Below are 19289 nucleotides of genomic sequence, written 5' to 3' on the forward strand. Positions count from 1 at the left end.
CTAATTACCCGCCAAGGAAGTATAGTGGTGGGCTGGAGAGAGAGAAGATATTTCCTGCATTATTTCAAACCAAATCAAAGTTTATATGTCACGTGCGCCGAATACAACAGGTACTTACAGTAACCAATAGTGCAAAAAAAAAGTGTGTGGGGGGGGGGGTAAGTAAAGAAATAAAACAACAGTAAAAAGACGTTTGAAAATAACAGTAGCAAGGCTATATACAGACACCGGTTAGTCAGGCTTATTGAGGTAGTATGTACGTGTAGGTATGGTTAAAGTGACTATGCATATATGATGAACAGAGAGTAGCAGTAGCGTAAAAGAGGTTGGTGGGTGGTGGGACACGGTGCAGATAGCCTGGTTAGCCAATGTGCGGGAGCACTGGTTGGTCGGGCCAATTGAGGTAGTATGTACACGAATGTATAGTTAAAGTGTAGTCCCGGTAACCATTTGGTTACTTGTTCAGGAGTCTTATGGCTTGGGGGTAAAAACTGTTGAGAAGCCTTTTTGTCCTAGACTTGGCATTCCGGTACTGCTTGCCATGCAGTAGTAGAGAGAACAGACTGGGGTGGCTGGGATCTTTGACAATTTTTAGGGCCTTCCTTTGACACCACCTGGTGTAGAGGTCCTGGATGGCAGGCAGCTTTGCCCCAGTGATGTACTGGGCCTTACGCACTACCCTCTGAAGTGCCCTGTGGTCGGAGGCCGAGCAACTGCCGTACAAGGCAGTGATGCAACCGGTCAGGATGCTCTCGATGGTGTAGCTGTAGAACCTTTTGAGGATCTCAGGACCCATGACAAATCTTTTTAGTTTCCTGGGGGGGAATAGGCTTTGTCGTGCCCTCTTCACGACTGTCTTGGTGTTTGGACCATTGTAGTTTGTTGTTGATGTGGACACCAAGGAACTTGAAGCTCTCAACCTGCTCCACTACAGCCCCGTCGATGAGAATAGGGGCGTGGTCGGTGCTCCTTTTTCTGTAGTCCACAATCATCTCCTTTGTCTTGGTTACGTTGAGGGATAGGTTGATGTTCTGGCAACACCCGGCCAGGTCTCTGACCTCTCTATAGGCTGTCTCATCGTTGTCGGTGATAAGGCCTACCACTGTTGTGTCGTCTGCAACTTAATGATGGTGTTGGAGTCGTGCCTGGCCATGCAGTCGTGGGTGAACAGGGAGTACAGGAGGGGACTGAGCACCCACCCCTGGGGAGCTCCAGTGTTGACGATCAGCATGGCAGATGGGTTGCTACCTACCCTCACCACCTGGGGGCGGCCCGTCAGGAAGTCCAGGATCCAGTTGCAGAGGGAGGTGTTTAATCTCAGGTTCCTTAGCTTAGTGATGAGCTTTGTGGGTACTATGGTGTTGAACGCTGAGCTGTGGTCAATGAATAGCATTCTCGCATAGGTGTTCCTTTTGTCCAGGCGGGAAAGGGCAGTGTGGAGTGCAATAGAGATTGCATCATCTGTGAATCTGTTTGGGCAGTATGCAAATTGGAGTGGGTCTAGAGTTTCTGGGATAATGGTGTTGATGTGAGCCATTACCAGCCTTTCAAAGCACTTCATGGCTACGGACGTGAGTGCTACGGGTCTGTAGTCATTTAGGCAGAATGCCTTTGTGTTCTTGGGCACAGGGACTATGGTGGTCTGCTTGAAACATGTTGGTATTACAGACTCAATCAGGGACATGTTAAAAATGTCAGTGAAGACACCTGCCAGTTGGTCAGCACATGTTCGGGCACACGTCCTGGTAATCCGTCTGGCCCCGCAGCCTTGTGTATGTCGACCTGTTTAAAGGTCTTACTCACGTCGGCTACTGCGAGAGTGATCACACAGTCGTCCGGAACAGCTGATGTTCACATGCATGCCTCAGTGTTGCTTGACTCAAAGCGAGCATAGAAGTGATTTAGCTCGTTTGGTAGGCTCGTGTCACTGGGCAGCTCGTTGCTGTGCTTCACTTTGTAGTCTGTAAAAGTTTGCAAGCCCTGCCACATCCGACGTGCGTCGGTGTAGTATGATTCAATCTTATCCCTGTATTGACGCTTTTCCTGTTTGATGGTTTGTCGCAGGGCATAGCAGGATTTCTTGTAAGCTTCCGGGTTAGAGTCCGGCACCTTGAAACCGGCAGCTCTACCCTTTAGCTCAGTGTGAATGTTGCCTGTAATCCATGGCTTCTGGTTGGGGTATGTACGTACAGTCACTATGGGGACGATGTCCTCGATGCACTTATTGTTAAAGCCAGTGACTGATGTGGTGTACTCCTCAATGTCATTGGAGGAATCCCGGAACATGTTCCAGTCTGTGATAGCAAAACAGTCCTGTAGTTTAGCGTCTGCTTCATCTAACCACTTTCTTTATAGACCGAGTCACTGGTGCTTCATGCTTTAATTTCTGCTTGTAAGCAGGAATAAGGAGGATAGAGTTGTGGTCGGATTTACCAAATGGAGGGCGAGGGAGAGCTTTGCACGCGTCTCTGTGTGGAGTACAGGTGATCTAGCATTTTTTTCTCTCTGTTTTTTTATTTCCATCTTCATTTCTTTTTTTCTTTCTTTACTTCTTTCTCTCTTCAAATGGTTCCTTTGTGTTTTGGAGCAGAATGCTAATGAGATACGATTTTCATTGCCGTGTTTTAGAAGCCGCTGCTCACAATTAATCAGCAGAGATATCTGTGAACCTCTTTTACCCCCCCCTCTCCCGGATTCCTCTGATTAATGATAACGAGGGTGTTGAGAAAAGCCTGCTCTTTCCGCCCAAACAAAATGGCTTCCAGCCTTCTCTTCTCTGCCTGCGTCAGGCTTCCCGCCGGGTCATCTAAAGGAGCGTTGCCTCTGATGAACAGCCCCCTCCTGTGAATCACAAGATGTTCTATTCTAATGGCTCAGGGATTTTAATCATTTAACTCACGTGATATGATTCACTCTGTTTACAAATCACTTATCTCTGAATACATCTCCCGGGACTCAGCGGAGCTGAGGCGGAAATGCAATTGCGGCAAATAGAAGAGAAAGTAAGCATGATCATTAGATCAACGTCATTCTATCCTGAAAGATGATTCCTTGAAAGATTCACAGGTGTATGACAGGCAGTTGTATCATATGCAATCCTTTCACCTTATGCCATAGTTGTGAGGTTTATTCATGTAACTTACTTCTGAAGCAGAGGCACTGCTTCTCCGACACATCTGTGACAATGTTTCATGCACACACCAGTATCCTGTTATTGTTCAGGATACTCCAGTATTCTGCTTTTGAGTTCACGCATATAAACATCATATCCCGTTTACATTAACCCGAAAAAGCTTGTATCCCGGTTATGTGAAACCAGGGTAAGATGCCTGGAATATGCTGATCTTAGACGGGATACTGTGGCATGTAAACATATTATTTTGTTTACTGGTGTTTTTCTCAGTCTACGCAGTGTGATGATGTTTTCATCTGATTATCAAACAAATCACTTCAAAAAGTAGGCCACCTGCGCAGTTCCATTCCCCATGATAATTCTAGCATAATTTATTGACCCCTAATTTATACTGCTTCTGCTTATCATTTCCGACATTTGGTAGGACATTTGTTTGTCAACTATAATTAGATATAGGCAGATTTTCTTCTGTCGTAACTTGTTGCCCTAGAAGAGTAAATAAAGTTGTGCTCACCAGAGTAATGTAGAATGCATGCACTAATCTAGCTAACACCGGTAAAGTTCTCTATTTGGTTTAGGGACCTGGAGAAAATGCAATAACTCAAAACAAGAGAAAGATTGGTCCTGTGCAAAATGGCCATTGTCATCAGTTTAACCCGTTTTAATGAAGTAAATGAAAAGCTGAGAAAACAATGAAACACGTTTCTAATAAGACTTCACTTCATCTTGGGCGCATATTTTACGGTATGTGGTTAAAACAGTCTGCTTGCATAAGTGTCAAAGATAACACAATACGCACCCATTCACATTTTCTCAAGAGATGCTGAAAGAAAGAGATCATATTTCTCCACTCCTGTTCCCGAGACACCAGCATTTTACTGCAAGAAATGCATAATTCTGCAGGAGTTATTATGTTAGTGTACATGTGAGAGGTTATAGGCCTACAGTCAGTGTCCAGAGTTCAGTTACTATTCCATTTCAACCATACAAACTTCAATTAGGAATATTCTGTTTATTCACAGATACATGGATACCCGGGAACGGGATATCAAAGGTGCATGTAACACACAGGTTATCCAGAAATAAGAGCTACTATCCAGAATACTGTGGTCACTGATACTCCTGATTTAATATGGCCAACCCAACTACTACAAAATCAGTAGTTTATAACCACTCTAAAGATTACCACTGTTCAAACTTCTGTAATGACAGGGTACGGTGAGGTATGTTTCATGGTTCACCTCTCTCCCTCCTCTCATCACTCTTTTATTCGCTCAAAAGACCTTATCTCCTATTCACAGCTTTACTTTACAAGCGGAGCAATTTTCACTGCAATGTATTATACCAGAGATAACAATTCAGTATATTATTGTGATTTTATTATATACTATTAACTGAATTTGTATTTTCCCCTGCAGTTGAGTATGTTCACCTTTCCTATCTCTTTCTCTCTGTGTTCCAGGGTCCCATTGATAATGACACGGTGGTCCATGTGGCCCTGATTGCTGAGAGCCAGAGGTATGTGATGGGAAAGATAAATAGAAAACTGTGGGTGGTAGCTATGTGTCTCTGAGATTAGAGAATAGTACAGTTGAAGTCGAAAGTTTACATACACTTAGGTTGGAGTCATTAAAACTTGTTTTTCAACCAAACTATAGTTTTGGCAAGTCAGTTAGGACATCTATTTGTGCAAGACACAAGTAATTTTTTCAACAATTGTTTAAAGACAGATTATTTCACTTATAATTCACTATATCACAATTCCAGTGGGTCAGAAGTGTACATACACTAAGTTGACTGTGCCTTTTAAACAGCTTAGAAAAATCCAGAAAATTATGTCATGGCTTTAGAAGCTTCTGATAATTGGCTAATTGACATCATTTGAGTCAATTGGAGGTGTACCTGTGGATATATTTCAAGGCCTACCTTCAAACTTAATGCCTCTGCTTGACATCATGGGAAAATCAAAAGAAATCAGCCAAGACCTCACAAGTCTGGTTCATCCTTGGGAGTAATTTCCAAACGCCTGAAGGTACCACATTCATCTGTACAAACAATAGTATGCAAGTATAAACACCATGGGACCACGCAGCCACCACACCACCATAGAGATGACCATACCTTGGTGCGAAGAGTGCAAATCAATCCCAGAACAACAGCAAAAGACCTTGTGAAGATGTTTGAGGAAACGGGTACAAAAGTATCTATATCCACAGTAAAACGAGTCCTATATCGACATAACCTGAAAGGCCGCTCAGCAAGGAAGAAGCCACTACTCCAAAACTGCCATAAAAAAGCCAGACTACGGTTTGCAACTGCACATGGGGACAAAAGATCGTATTTTTTGGTAGAAATGTCCTCTGGTCTGATGAAACAAAAGTAGAACTGTTTAGCCATAATGACCATCGTTATGTTTGGAGTAGAAAGGGGGAGGCTTGCAAGCTGAAGACCACCATCTACAATCCTATAGAACATTTGTGGGCAGATCTAAGAAAGCGTGTGCGAGCAATGAAGCCTACAAACCTGACTCAGTTACACCAGCTCTGTCAGGAGGAATGGCCCAAAGTTCACTCAACTTATTGTGGGAAGCTAGTGGAAGGCTACCCAAAACATCTGACCCAAATTAAACAATTGAAAGGCAATGCTACCAAATATGAATTGAGTGTATGTAAACTTCTGACCCACTGGGAATGTGATGAAAGAAATAAAAGCTGAAATAAATCATTTTCTCTACTATTATTCTGACATTTCACATTCTTAAAATAATGAGGTGATCCTAACTGACCTAAGACAGGGATTTTTTACTAGGATTAAATGTCAGGAATTGTGAAAAACTGAGTTTAAATGTAGTTGGCTAAGGTGTATGTAAACGTCTGACTTCAACTGTATGTGTACGTGTGTGTGAGAGAGTCTGTGGTAGTTTAGAAAAATGGTTGTTTTTCCTCCCTCTCTCGTCTGTGGTGCTATTGCACTGTGCACATTAAGCGACTGGCCAGTGCGCAGTCTTCATCTATTAGCACCCTAATTTAGCTGTGGAGCCTGTTAACCTGTCCTGCTGTTCCAATCAGATGGCAGGTTTTCCTCAGCAGCTAACCTAACACTCTGCCTGCTCACTTCCTCCAAGCCTTTACCTAATGCTTGTTTCAGAGGATTTTTCAAGGTGTAGCTTGTACAAAACCATATAACTTTAATCATTAAACCCTTACTGAACCTTCTCTCTGGCTAGGACGTGTAGACAAACTCTGTGTGATTTTTTTCCTCTGCAGTAGAAGTGACCATCCCCCACCTCAGCCTGACCCTATTGTCTAGTGGCAGAGGCCAATTCACACCAATGTGTTAGGGACCAGGTTGACAGGGAACAGATTCAGCTGACCTGGTCAGCCAATCAATAGCCTAACCTGGGAGCAGGCAAACCCCACTCTGCCTCTCAACACTTCAGTTGTTTCCAGGAGGAGAACAGGTTGAGACAACCGCTGTACAACCTCTGACAACTCCCGTCCTCCACATCAACTCACATTTGAACCTTTCCACATGGACAATCCTTCTTCTGGACTGGTGTTTTCGTGTGTCTTTGACCATAAAAACACTATTCACTACAACACTTTCAGTAGTCTATCCTCCTTCTTGTTTCCTGTGTGTCTGTTTGGTAATAAACGTGTCTTCTGTACATCTGTCTCCTACTGGTCATTTACGTCCTCTAACCGGCACCTCTATCGGAGTCCACCACCAGTTGGTGGTGCTCTTTTTCATAGCTAATGTACTTTTGGCCACCCAGACTGTTGGGCTTCCTGAACAGTCCCGGCTATGTAGCCTAACAGTGTGTTGTGTTGTGTTGCAGACTGCAGGTGTTTCTGAACACCTATGGCATCCAGACTCAGACACCCCAGCAGGTGGAGCCCATTCAGATCTGGGCCCAGAAGGAACTGGTCAATGTGAGTTATACCACAGAATAAAATATGAGTGATATTCGTCAATATCTTTTTTTAATTATTTTTTTAACCTTTATTTAACTAGGCAGGTCAGTTAAGAACAAGTTCTTATTTACAATGACGGCCTACCGGGGAACAGTGAGTTAACTGCCTTGTTCATGGGCAGAACGACAGATTATTGCCTTGTCAGCTCGGGGATCCGAGGCTACCTGCCGCACCCAAATGGGTAACACCACATCCTGACCGTAGGCCTGCTGCGAGCCCAAACGTTGGTCATTAAATGCTCACTGCAAGGAGAAACGGTTGTGCAACGTTCTTGTACATTTTCTGAAGGTAGATAAATACACCTGATTTTAGAAATCAATAAACAAATCAGTCAATTACCTAGATGTCCAAGGCCATATTATCAATTTGTCAGCCGAGCATATGGGCTTAGTCAATTCATCTGACTGTCAATCTTACATCCATGTTCTATTAAGAAATCCCTCTTGGTTGCTCAATCAGTCAGAGGCTGGAGATTGGTCCGTGTGATTTACCAGTTGACCTGTGACTTGATCAATATGTCATTCAAGTCTTAAAGTATTACTGTATTGTTGTAATGCGTATTGAAAAGCATTGGCCTTTCCCAATATATTAATTCATCTTAGAAAGGTCTGCCCCTGCTCTTCCTCCCTGTTGTTGGGCATGTAGTTATGCAGCAGTGGATTGGGTAGGTGTCACGAGCCAGGACGAGCAGCATGCTAAATATTAAATCCCATGCGTTTTGAATCTGTTAAAGGCTGGGCCACCGCTCTGCATTGCGTCGCTCGCTTCATCTCGCTCTGCCGTTCGATTGTGTTTACAACAGCTGCTTGACAACAGGAGAGCGGCAATTACGTCCAGCAGCATGTTATTTATCTCAACCCAGGTGGCACAGCAACAGCGCTGCCAAAATAGCTTCCATTTGCCTCGGTGATGCTTCCCCAACCCCTCTGCATGTCTTTTGACCCATCTCCCAGCGATCATGTCTATAAAAGCCAATGGGTCATTCCACCAATTATTGGTGCCTTCTGAGAAGTGTAACTTGGTCCAAAAAAACCTTTTGATTTCACCTAATTTGAACATTCTGTCATAAAGAAAACACATTTTCCCATCTCATGAGGTAATTTATTATTATTATTTTTTAAATACTATAGTACGTGCCAAATAAAGTAACAGGGTTGACAATTTTCTTATTGAACCTTAACATGAGGGACAGATGTAAATGAATACCTAATCACATGAAATGCATTATACTCTTCAGAAATTACTTTGTCAAAGCAACAAAACAATTAGGGCTTTCTAATTGATGGTGAAACTTGGGAGACATTTTGGGAAAATCTTACCAAAGGTGATGCGGTTGACAGAGGGACATGTCAAAATGCTGCATTTTGGCACTTTAGCAAGCCGTTATTCAATTGAAAACACAATTGATTGAATTCTCAATGTGGTCTATATTTCTACTTTAAATAGCAAATAGCAAAAGGCCCCCCTTTTCGTGGAACGACCCAGATGTCTCGGAGAGAGGAGAGCAGGTTTTTGATTGATAAACGGAGACACTGCGACACTAAAGCCTTCTGTTACAACAGTCCTCATATCACCCAACCTAATGACACACTCAGAGTGTAGCCGTCTTGATGGCATTAGCAGCAATCACATTAGCAGTTTGGTTGCTTTCAATTGTGGTCTGAATGAGAGGACTTTGTGATGTGAGCCGTATGCTGTGCTGTGTTCATTGGTATTCCATAGGCAGGGACAGGGAGCTGTGGGTGCAGACAAAGGTTCACACAACGTCTCTCCTCAAACAGGAGGCATGGCCAGGGGCGCTGGGAATTTATTGTGCGACTTAATTCTGAATAAATGTTTCCCGTCTTTGTGAACTCTGCTTTTTTTTTTTATATTATCATAATATTGTGTTAATTGCTTGATTCTCCTATTATCTTTCATGCTTTCCATCCATGTATAATTCCTTTCCAACTCATTCGAAGAAGGGGAAAAGCAGGAGGAGTGGCAGAGCTCTATCTAGTGGTAGGATGTACACATTGCTCTTTGGTAAGACTGGTTATTGCTGTGTATTGAAGCTGGTTAGCTACGTTTCCTGCAGCGCCACTGAAGTATGTAGTCAGTGTAATTGACCAGGAGCATTTATAGCCTGGTGCGGAAAGAGAAGGGCAGTATGAAACAGAGGTCACATGGACTGCAGTGTGCCTCTCCACATGAATGGATCAGGTGGTGTAAAATCAATGCCCATTATCTGCTTTGTTGCATTATAGATTGACAACAGTTTTCCAGATCACTCTGGCATACAGGTTGTTACCTCTATTTTAGTTTGAGTGTCTTCAGGAAACAGACACTCTGTGACCTTGTACCATTTACATAGCTAAAATTGAATTTAAATATATTTTAAATATTCAAATTCCATTTGCCAAGGCAATATTACAACAAGACCATACCAGGCAGAAGTGAAAGAATGGGGAGCAGTGAGGGCCGACCCTGACTGACGGAGCCTACTAACTAACTTAGCTACTCGGTGTTGAGCTTTACAGCAAGGGCCTGCAATATATCTCTGCCCTCTGACAACTCTCCAGTAAACCCACTTGCACCATGGCACTAAACAGACCCATAGAGGCTCCACAACAGAGCCGTCTTATGCAGGCTCTGTAGGGGCCATTAACTACTGACACGTCTCATAACTTCAGAGGGAAGTAATTTTAGATTATGGATCGCAACAAAATAAAATCCCCCAGGGATATGAGAATGATTGATCTTTGGAGGTGCAGTGAAAATAGACAACTTTCCCTGCCTGGCATTTTTAAAATGACTCCCATTATGATCTCTGTCATTTCTAGCTGAGTGTGTTGTCAGATCTGAAGGCTGTATATGTGTAAGAGAGGCAAGGAAGGTAGCTATGTTGATAGCAGTTGTCGATTGATCTGTGACTTGCCTGGAGGAATAGAAGGAAGGTAATGCTGTTGTGGTCTGTTTGTTAGTGTCAGCTGTAATGTAAATGTCATTGGTCAATAGGCCACAGTCCAAGATTTTATGTGTAATTTTAAAACTAGGCTTATAAAAAAAAAAAACTCAACTGAAATATGTATGTATTTTTCTTTCTCCCCCCCAGGCGTACCGCTTCCTGGCCATCAATAAGAAGCTGGGGCTGAGTGGGCGTCCAGAAAGGCCAGTGGGCTGCATGGGGACTTGCAAGGTGAGTGTTCACCACTCAATGCTAGCACATACTCAGAGGTCATGGGCATACCACCAGCTCCTCACTGATTAACATAAACCAGCACTTCTCCATGTGAAACCACATGTCAGAAACAGATTAATATTAATTTACATGTACAGATATAATGTACATAGATATTATACATATTTTTGCCTTACTCTTAACATTGTACAAAGTACTGCTGCCATGCAATGCATGATGAAAATATATGTCATTCAATTTCGTAATCCACTTTGATATTGTGAGCTGCTGTCATTTTTTTGGTATTCCTTCTAGTTGTCTCCAGTGAAGGTCATCTAAATAAGTTTACACAGCTGAATTGCATTTTAAAAAAATACAAAATTGCAAAATGAATCAATCACAGGTCCAAACCTATTACTAAGACAATCTTTTAATGGAACTTTTATGTGTTCTGATGGAATAGGGCGTCCTGCCAGAGGGCATTATGATCATCTCTTTGTTTGTGTGCGTCGGCGTACTCTTGTGTTTTAGAGACGGACAGGGAGAGCGAGTGTGCCTGTGCATATTTGTGTGTTTGTTTGTGGAGGAGAGGTTGTGTGTTAGTTTTAGGAAGTATCTGTGCTCGCAGGACTGTAATGTAATGTCGCAGGACTGTAATCTCTCTATGTGTTCCAGCTTCTGTGTATTCCTTCCTCAAGATCGATGGGTTGTTTTACGTCCTGTCCTGAGTCATATGTCGGTACCTCCGAGCCATCCATCTTGGCCTGCAGGATCAAGTAATGCAATGTGTCTGCTCCACTCCCCACAGATTTATCGGATCCTGGGGAAGACTGTGGTGTGCTACCCTATCGTCTTTGATCTCAGTGACTTCTACTTATCCCAGGACGTCATGCTGCTGATTGATGACATCAAGGTGAGCTGGGGTGAACTCACCTCATACACACTGCTGTTTAGACATTCGTCTGTTTTAATCCTTGTTCTGGGGCCTGCACACTCACCATGTTGTGTCCCTAACTGTCTGTCTGTTTGGTCAATGCAAGTTTAATGTGTTACATATCTTTGTATGTAGAATGCACTGCAGTTCATCAAGCATAGCTGGAAAATGAAAGGTCGCCCACTCTTCCTGGTCCTCATCAGAGAGGACAACATCAAGTAAGATCTACTTTTGTATTTTCTTCTGTACTGTAAGGGTTACTGCTTTAGAGTGTATTGGAATCCAGCACAGGAGGTGTCCCCTGTATTTGCCGATAAGAGTTTCAATTATAGTCATTTATATCACTTTAGCTTGGGTGTTATGCTGATCACAGCAGTATTGATCATTATCCAAAGAGCACCTTTTAAATACAATAAAATAGCTTACCTGTCCACAGTAGAGGTTGTTCTATAGGAGTCAGTGGAATAACATATTAAACAGCTCAATACTCATTAGGTCAGGCCTGGGAAAAGGCCAGCCCGGGGCCGTATGTGGCCCGCGACCTAGTTCAATACGGCCCGCAGAATCATGCTCAGATCACAAAGATTTTGAGATAGTAAAGGTTTGAAAAACACATTTGTTATTCAACTTAAAGCCCAATGAATACTCACCTTTGTGTCATGATTTAACTCCCACCTCTTGTGGGACATTTATTTTGAAGGCACGTATAAATAACAACTACACAAGGACAGAGAGTGACTGACAGGCTGACACACATCACAGTTATGAATAGTAGCTAGCTAGAAATTGCGCAAAAATGTGGTTTTCAAAGAAAATGAAAGTAGACAATGAATGCAGGATGTTCCAGCAAGAGTGGACTTCGAAATAATTCTTTATTGAGGTATCAGGGAAAGCAGTGCGCTTAGTGTGCAACGGGAGCATCGTTGTCTTGAAAGACTACAACTTGTCCCGACACTTCCAGATGAAGAATGCAGAGAACTGTAGAAATATGTATTCTGCGCAGAGGGCAAATGCATTGAAAGAGTTGCAAAAGAGGCAAGGACTTCTCACAAAACTGCATTCAGCAAACAACGGAATTGCGAGAGCTAGCTATTTACTCTCCCACAAAATTGCTAAACATAGCAAGCCATTCGCTGAGGGCGAATTCATTAAAGAATGTTTAATTGACTCTGCAGCAATACTTTGCCCCGACAAGGAAGAGCTGTTCGAAAATATTTCCCTATCAATATGAACAGTGACACGGCGTGTTGAGGACATTGCAGAGAATATGGAACAACAGTTAAACGAAAAAGGTAAAGGATTTAACCTATTTCTCCTTGGTCCTAGATGAGAGCAGTGATGCTCGTGACATGGCACAGTTGTTGATATTCTTACGAGGCATAACCCCAGACTTTGAAGTTACAGATGAGCTTGCTTCAATGTAGTCAATGAAGAGCACAGCCACAGGGAAAGATTTATTGGAGGAGGTTAATAAGTGTGTGGCAAAGCTGGGACTGCGTTTTGAAAAGTTCTCCAGTGTGACCACTGATGGATGCCCAAACTTGACAGGAAAAAATGTTGGCCTTTAGAAAAGGATACAAGATCAAGTAGCTGAGCTGAACCCAGATCAGAATTGTTTTTCCTGCATTGCATTATTCATCAGGAGGTACTCTGTAAATGTGTTCTGAAAATGAGCCATGTTGTGGATACATTCACTAAAGAGGTAAACTTCACAAGAGAAAAATCTTTAAACCACAGGCAGTTTGTCTCATTGTTGGAAGAGACAGAGTCGGGTCATGCGGATCTCCCCTACCACACAAACGTGGGGAAAGTGCTTAAAGGGGTGTGGGACCTGAAGTCAGAGATTGCTGAGTTTTTGCAAATGAAAGGAATGTATGTGGATTTCCCTCAACTGAAAGATAAAGAATGGTAGGCTGATGTTGCCTTCACCGTGGACATCATGGCCCTCATGAATGAACTGAAGTCCAAACTACAAGAGAAGGGCCTTTTTGCACATCAGATGTACAGCCTTGTCAAAGCCTTCAAGGGAAAATTACTCCTGACCCGCCAACTAGAAGCCAACCATCTCACCCACATTCTGACACTACTAGTCTGTTCCCTATCAGATGACCAGCGGGAGAAGTATACATCGCTGCTGCATGCTTTGAACTATTCGTTTTCTCATAATTTTGAGGGTTTCAAAGTGTCGGAAAATGACATGCTGTTGGTTTCCTCTCCTTTCACCTTCAATGTGGATAACGCTCCCCCTGACCTACAACTTGAGCTTATCAATCTTCAGACTGATGCAGTGATTAAAGGAATATTCAAAACAATGTCACTGACGAGGTTCTATGTATCTCTCGATGAACAACACTTTCCAAACATTAGGAGTCATGCTTTGTGTGTGAACAGACATTTTCAATTATGAAATATAACAAGTCAAGGCACACTGACTCTCACCTCTCAGCAATCCTGCGCATAGCGACGTCAGAAACTATACCTGACTTCACTGCTCTAATCAATCCCCATCAGAGACTTCACTCCTCACACTGATTGAGTAGTTTAAATATAATGTTGAGCTCTCTCTCTCTCTTGTGTTTTTGTGCATACCCGTTAACAAGAGTTCTGTCCGTGGTGCTGAATGCACAGTGTACTTTTCCCTCCCTGTGTAGTTCATTGCCTGTTTAATAATGAAAATACCTACCAAAAGTAGAACATGGATGTGGTTTATTCCTGTGCATGTTAAAAAAGTTAAATAAGTAGCATATCTGGATGTGATTTACAGTAGATATATCTGTCAACACAGTCATACACATGATGTATAATCCTGTAATATGATTCTGGCCCGTGATGGCAAAAATATATTCTAATGTGGCCCTGCATGGAAAATAATTGCCCAGGCCTGCATTAGGTTAATATGGAGAAAATGATGACCGTTGAAAATGGTAAAAGTAGAATACCCTTGGTTCCTATCCATCAGGGGGAGCCGTTTCAACCCAGTCCTGGACATGTTGGCATCGTTCAAGAAGGGGAGCGTCGGTGGGGTCAAAGTACACGTGGACAGACTTCAGGTTCTCAGCACTTTCACTTGTTTCAGTCTACTGACACTTCTTTGAGGCGTTGTGATATCTACCCTCACAATACTATTGTCAGTTCTCCTTTCCTTTGGAAATGCATTCAGATATAGTGAATATGTATGTTTGCAAATCCAATGCCTTTGAATTGCCTTCACCGAGTTCTATTTCCTACTGTTACAATGACTTTCAGTGTCTCTAGAGAGTTCTTTAGATGTTTTGATGTGACGTCTTTTAAGAAGGACACTCAATATTCCCCTCGCACCTAACTCTAGGAGCAGACAAAGGGCTCCATCCCTCATAGTCAATCCCTTTTATCATCTCATTCTTCTGGGGACATAATTCCCCTTTGCACATCTAACTGGCTGTCTTCATTTGGATGTGACTTCAGCCGGGAATGTTTGAAATCACCGGAACTGTTCCTATCCCCTGTAAATGAGATTCCTAGATGTAACTATTAATTTGTGCTTCCAGACCCTGATATCAGGAGCTATTGTGGAGCAGTTGGACTTCCTTCGTGTCAATGAAGAAGAGTAAGAGCTTGTTCCTGTCTTTCCGCCTTTGTTTTGTGACACAATCTTTATACGGCAGTGGTCACCAACCTTTTCTGAGTCAAGATCACTTTCTGAGTCAAAATGCATGCCAAGATCTACCGCTCTGATTTTTATATTAACATGACTTAAAAAATCTAAGCCTATTTAACAATAACCAATTAAAAACAGTATTGTGGCAATGAGGTTTGTGCAGTAAGTTATAGGCCCAATACATTATCACCACATACTGGCTTTGCTTGAATTTACCTGCCAATTATTTTACTGAGCTGATGGTGCCTGCATCTAATTGTCAGTCTCAGCAGAGGGAGAGAGCAGCAGACTGAGGGTCCGTCTCTCAACATCCCTCCGCTCTCCCTTTCCTCCACTGACACTCACCAAAAAGGGACACCGTTTTCCAGCTGATGGTGAAACTCGAGTCGCACCGCATTATTTCTGCCTCATGCACAAATTCGTGTTGTTACTCCTATGAACAGAGGAGATATTAAAAAAGACCCAAGTCGCTAATAATAACAACATTCATTCATTACTGCTGCACTGCTTGTTGTAGCGCAGAGTGGAAATAGGAAAAACAAGCATTTTGAAATATCACAGAATCAATTTTGCTGTAGATTTATTTTATGCCTGCTATGTTACTGCAGACTGTCTGAGAAATGCCAGCGGTGGCATAGTGCACTTGATTTCCTCTCCAGGCCCACCAGGAAGGCAGAGTTTGTAGCTTCAGACACATGAAATGGCAATAGTTTGCCTACCCGGCCCGGCGCGCAGGGCAGCTGAATTGGCTGCACCTACCACCAACAATCCGAGACTAATAATAAATAAAAAAATAGGAACACAAGGCTTTATCGTTTGTTTTTTTACAGAAATATTTGGCGATCGCCTAGAAATGCCTTGGAGATCGACAAGTCGATCGCGTTCGACCGGTTGGTGACCACTATTATAGAGGAATCAGTGTGTAGAGAACTTTAACTTGCCTGTAAACCTGAAAATACTCATGTAACTTCTGCTGGTATAGAATCCCAGAGTTCAAGAACTTTCAGGAGCTGGAGATGCCCAAGCACTCCAAGGTAAAGAGGCAGACGAGCACGCCCAATGCCTCAAACCTGGAGCAGCAGCCTGAGATCGACATTGAGGAGTGGAAACACAAATCCACCAACGAGATCATGCAGAAATTCTATGTGAGTACGTCGTCGATATTAGGACAGCTTCAATCAAAAGGTGATGGGTGTTTAATGTAGCGCTCTAGATCTGACTATAAACTGTCATTACACCCATATGGCATGACCTTTGACCTCTTTCTGTGTTTTTGTCTTACTCAGGACTGTGACTGCCTGGCCAGTCAAGCACAGCTTGCCAGTATTCTCATGAAGAAAGAGGGTCCTGACTTCTTTGCCAATGATGGTAGGCACAGAATCAAAAACGCACATGCAAAATGGTGTTACTCTGTTAAAGTAACAGTCCAGTGAAAATCTAATTTTACTAATATTTTGTTTGCTCATACCCAAATAATGTTGTTGACTCGTCCTTTACTTGTAATTGTAGCCAAAACATAAATGAGAAAAACCTCTCAGTAAAACTCACTCAAACTTGTTATTGAAACAAACCGTTAAAAAAAAAAATACACTTGAAATTTGCTTGGATAATGACATCATCCTCTTCGGCCGAGACAGGCCGTGATTGGTCCAGCAGCATTTTTTTTTTCTCCGGTGGGGTGAAGGATCCTTCTCGAGACTCAGGCTCAGGAGTGCACATTCACTGCACACAAGCAAGCTAGCTAGCAAGCCAACAATCCACAGTTGCTGTTATCAAAAAGGACAAACCCTATGCAACAACTCTCGCCAATCACTTCTATTTCAAATGATGTGGTTTGTAAGAGTTGGCCTGCTGGCTATTTAGAAGCAGTTAGCTACCTAGCATGCTAATGTTAGCTATCGCGACCATCTGTAGCCAGCAAGAAAGCAAGAAAAAGCAGATCCTCCACACAACAATCATCTCTCCATTCCCTTCTATTTTAAATCGTGTGGTTTATACCTTTCAGTTTTATGTCAAGAGGAAACCTAGTTAGATTCTACAAGTGTCTGGAACTCTATTGGAGGGATGCGACACCATTCTTCCATTTGGTGTTTTGTTGATGGTGGTGGAAAACGCTGTCTCAGGCCCTGCTTCCGAATCTCCCATAAGTGTTCAGTTGGGTTGAGATTTGGTGACTGAGATCACTCTGTTGTTTCCTAACAGGCCAAGCAGGGGCACAGAGAAAATATGCTTTTTAATATCCTAATTATAATATTTTGGAAGGACATCTATTTAATTCATATTGTAATTAATTGTAGGTAATATTTTTGTTTTAAAAAATTGTAACATTGAACAGATACTTTAACACTATTCATCAGAGCCAGACTAACGGGCCAACTAGCCCCAGGGTGGGAATCAGTGCATCACTGTAAATGAAATGTCCATAGCCTAATCCATTTAGCACCCCATGACTAACTGATAATAAAAATACAAAATGGGGTCAATTCAACCAAGGCATAGTCTATGCAGCTAGTGTCAAGAATAGCAGTGTCTTGGCAAACACTGTTTTCAGACCCAATCATCTACCGTTTACATTGTTTGTTTTACATCATTTCTAGAATATATCCAGTGATTTGCATTGCTCAGTTCACTTACAGAGGCCTTTTTAACTGTTTCCAGAGACCCTCATGGAAGACATGGAGAGACTCTACAGAATAGCTGGGACCAGAAAACTTTGGTCAGATTTCCTTCTTTCTCTAGCATATCATTCCCTTTCCATTTAACCTGAAAGAATAGTTTGTATTTTATTTTATGTGGCCGATGATATCCTTCCATTTACAGTACCTCTATGAAGAGCCTTCAACATTTTTGCCTTTCAGATACTTTTTACTGTCGTTTCAAGATTTAAATAACATTTTCTCTTGTTCTCCTATGTCTGTCTTCATCAAAATTGTAAATGTATCCACTGAATTCCAAACTATTGTAAACAATGATAGACATTTCTACGGGTGTAGGCTGGCGGTGCGTTACGCTGCGGCCGTTATCAAGAAGTTTGCCAGTTCTATAGCCCCTCATATCACCACACTGGTGGTCCATGGCAAGCAGGTAATGGAGTAGAGTTGATGTGTAGCATGTGTGCTGTATTAGCTCAGCTAGCCACTCAGTCACTGTGCACAACGTGTACCATTAACTGTGAGTGCTATGCTTCGCTCATGCGCTACTTCCCTCTGCAGCACTGTCCAATAGCTCTCTATGGAATCGATCAATTTCACGTTCACGTGCTCCGTTGGCCTTTTTGTTCTGGCCGTTGTTGTTGTTGTGATGGTTCGGCTGTGTTATGGGGAACTGGTCGTGAGTTTTCATATTGCTCAGCGCTACGATTGAACATAATTGAAAAGAGACCCGAGAGTCAGAGAGTGGAACAGCCCATAATCCAGCCGGGCTCCACCTTGCTCTGGAACCACATCAGTACTTGGTCCAATTTCCTTTCTCATTTATTTAACACGGGTTAATAAGTGGAGCTTGAAATAAGTTCCTTTTATATTACAAAACATCAATGGTTTAACATCACAACATGCCCTTTGAGCATTTAGCCTGACATTTCATGGACAAAATATGTAGACGTATAAGCTGTAGACCATATCAGTGCTAAAACGATATGAGCACAATTTACTATAGGTATAGATGGCTGGGTGTGGTAAATGGGAGATTAATATTGTTGATACGATGAAAGTACACCTTTTTAAAGCTTAAAACACTGTGTTTTCTCCATTTTATTTGGAAATCTATTGAGAATGTTTTTTTAAGTTGATGTGTATGGCTAAGCAACCCTGAATGCTGCCATGTACACTCCACTCCAAATGTATTTGGACAGTGAAGCTAGAACTTTTATATGGTCTCTATACTCCAGCATTTTGGATGTGAGATCAATATGTTTCATATGAGGCACAAGTAAAGGATGTCATCTTTTTATTTGAGGGTCTTTTCATACATATCTGTTACCGTTCAGAAATGACATCTCATTCCAAAACCGTTTAGAAAACATCTCATTCCAAAATCATGGGCATTAATATGGAGTTGGTCTCCCCTTTTGACGCTGTAACAGCCTCCACTCTTCTGGGAAGGCTTTCGACTAGATGGTGGAACATTGCTGTGGGGATTTGCTCCCGTTCAGCCACAAGAGCATTAGTGAGGTCAGGCACTGATGTTGGGCAATTAGGGCTGGCTCGAAGTCGGCGTTCCAGTTCATCCTAAAGGTGTTCGATGGGGTTGAGGTCAGGGCTCTGTGCAAACTGTTGCTATAAAGAAGCACAGAATTGTCTAGAATGTCATTGTATGCTGTAGTGTTAAGATTTCCCTTCCCGTGGCCTAGCCCGACCATGAAAAACAGCCCCAGACCATTATTCCTCCTCCACCAAACTTTACAGTTGGCACTATACATTGGGGCAGGTAGCGTTCTCCTGGCATCCATA

The 19289-nt window shown here is 42.5% G+C and overlaps 1 protein-coding gene across 3 annotated transcripts in view; it reads left to right on the forward strand.

Annotated features, from left to right (window-relative positions):
• The window catches only part of LOC110526270 (phosphorylase b kinase regulatory subunit beta), an 81076-nt gene that overhangs the window by 55684 nt on the left and 6103 nt on the right, over nt 1-19289 (forward strand). For 2 of the 3 annotated variants that reach the window (XM_036980624.1, XM_036980622.1), the window contains 10 exons: nt 4596-4651; nt 6972-7065; nt 10202-10285; nt 11076-11180; nt 11337-11419; nt 14161-14251; nt 14729-14787; nt 15821-15983; nt 16125-16206; nt 17497-17554. In XM_036980624.1, coding sequence (XP_036836519.1) covers nt 4596-4651; nt 6972-7065; nt 10202-10285; nt 11076-11180; nt 11337-11419; nt 14161-14251; nt 14729-14787; nt 15821-15983; nt 16125-16206; nt 17497-17554 — 875 coding nt within the window. Of the gene's footprint in view, nt 1-4595; nt 4652-6971; nt 7066-10201; nt 10286-11075; nt 11181-11336; nt 11420-14160; nt 14252-14728; nt 14788-15820; nt 15984-16124; nt 16207-17496; nt 17555-17831; nt 17923-19289 lie in introns of all 3 variants that reach the window. The other variant, XM_036980623.1, reaches the window with a different exon arrangement.

Source organism: Oncorhynchus mykiss, chromosome 6 (assembly GCF_013265735.2).
Source record: "Oncorhynchus mykiss isolate Arlee chromosome 6, USDA_OmykA_1.1, whole genome shotgun sequence".
Lineage (NCBI taxonomy): Eukaryota > Metazoa > Chordata > Actinopteri > Salmoniformes > Salmonidae > Oncorhynchus > Oncorhynchus mykiss.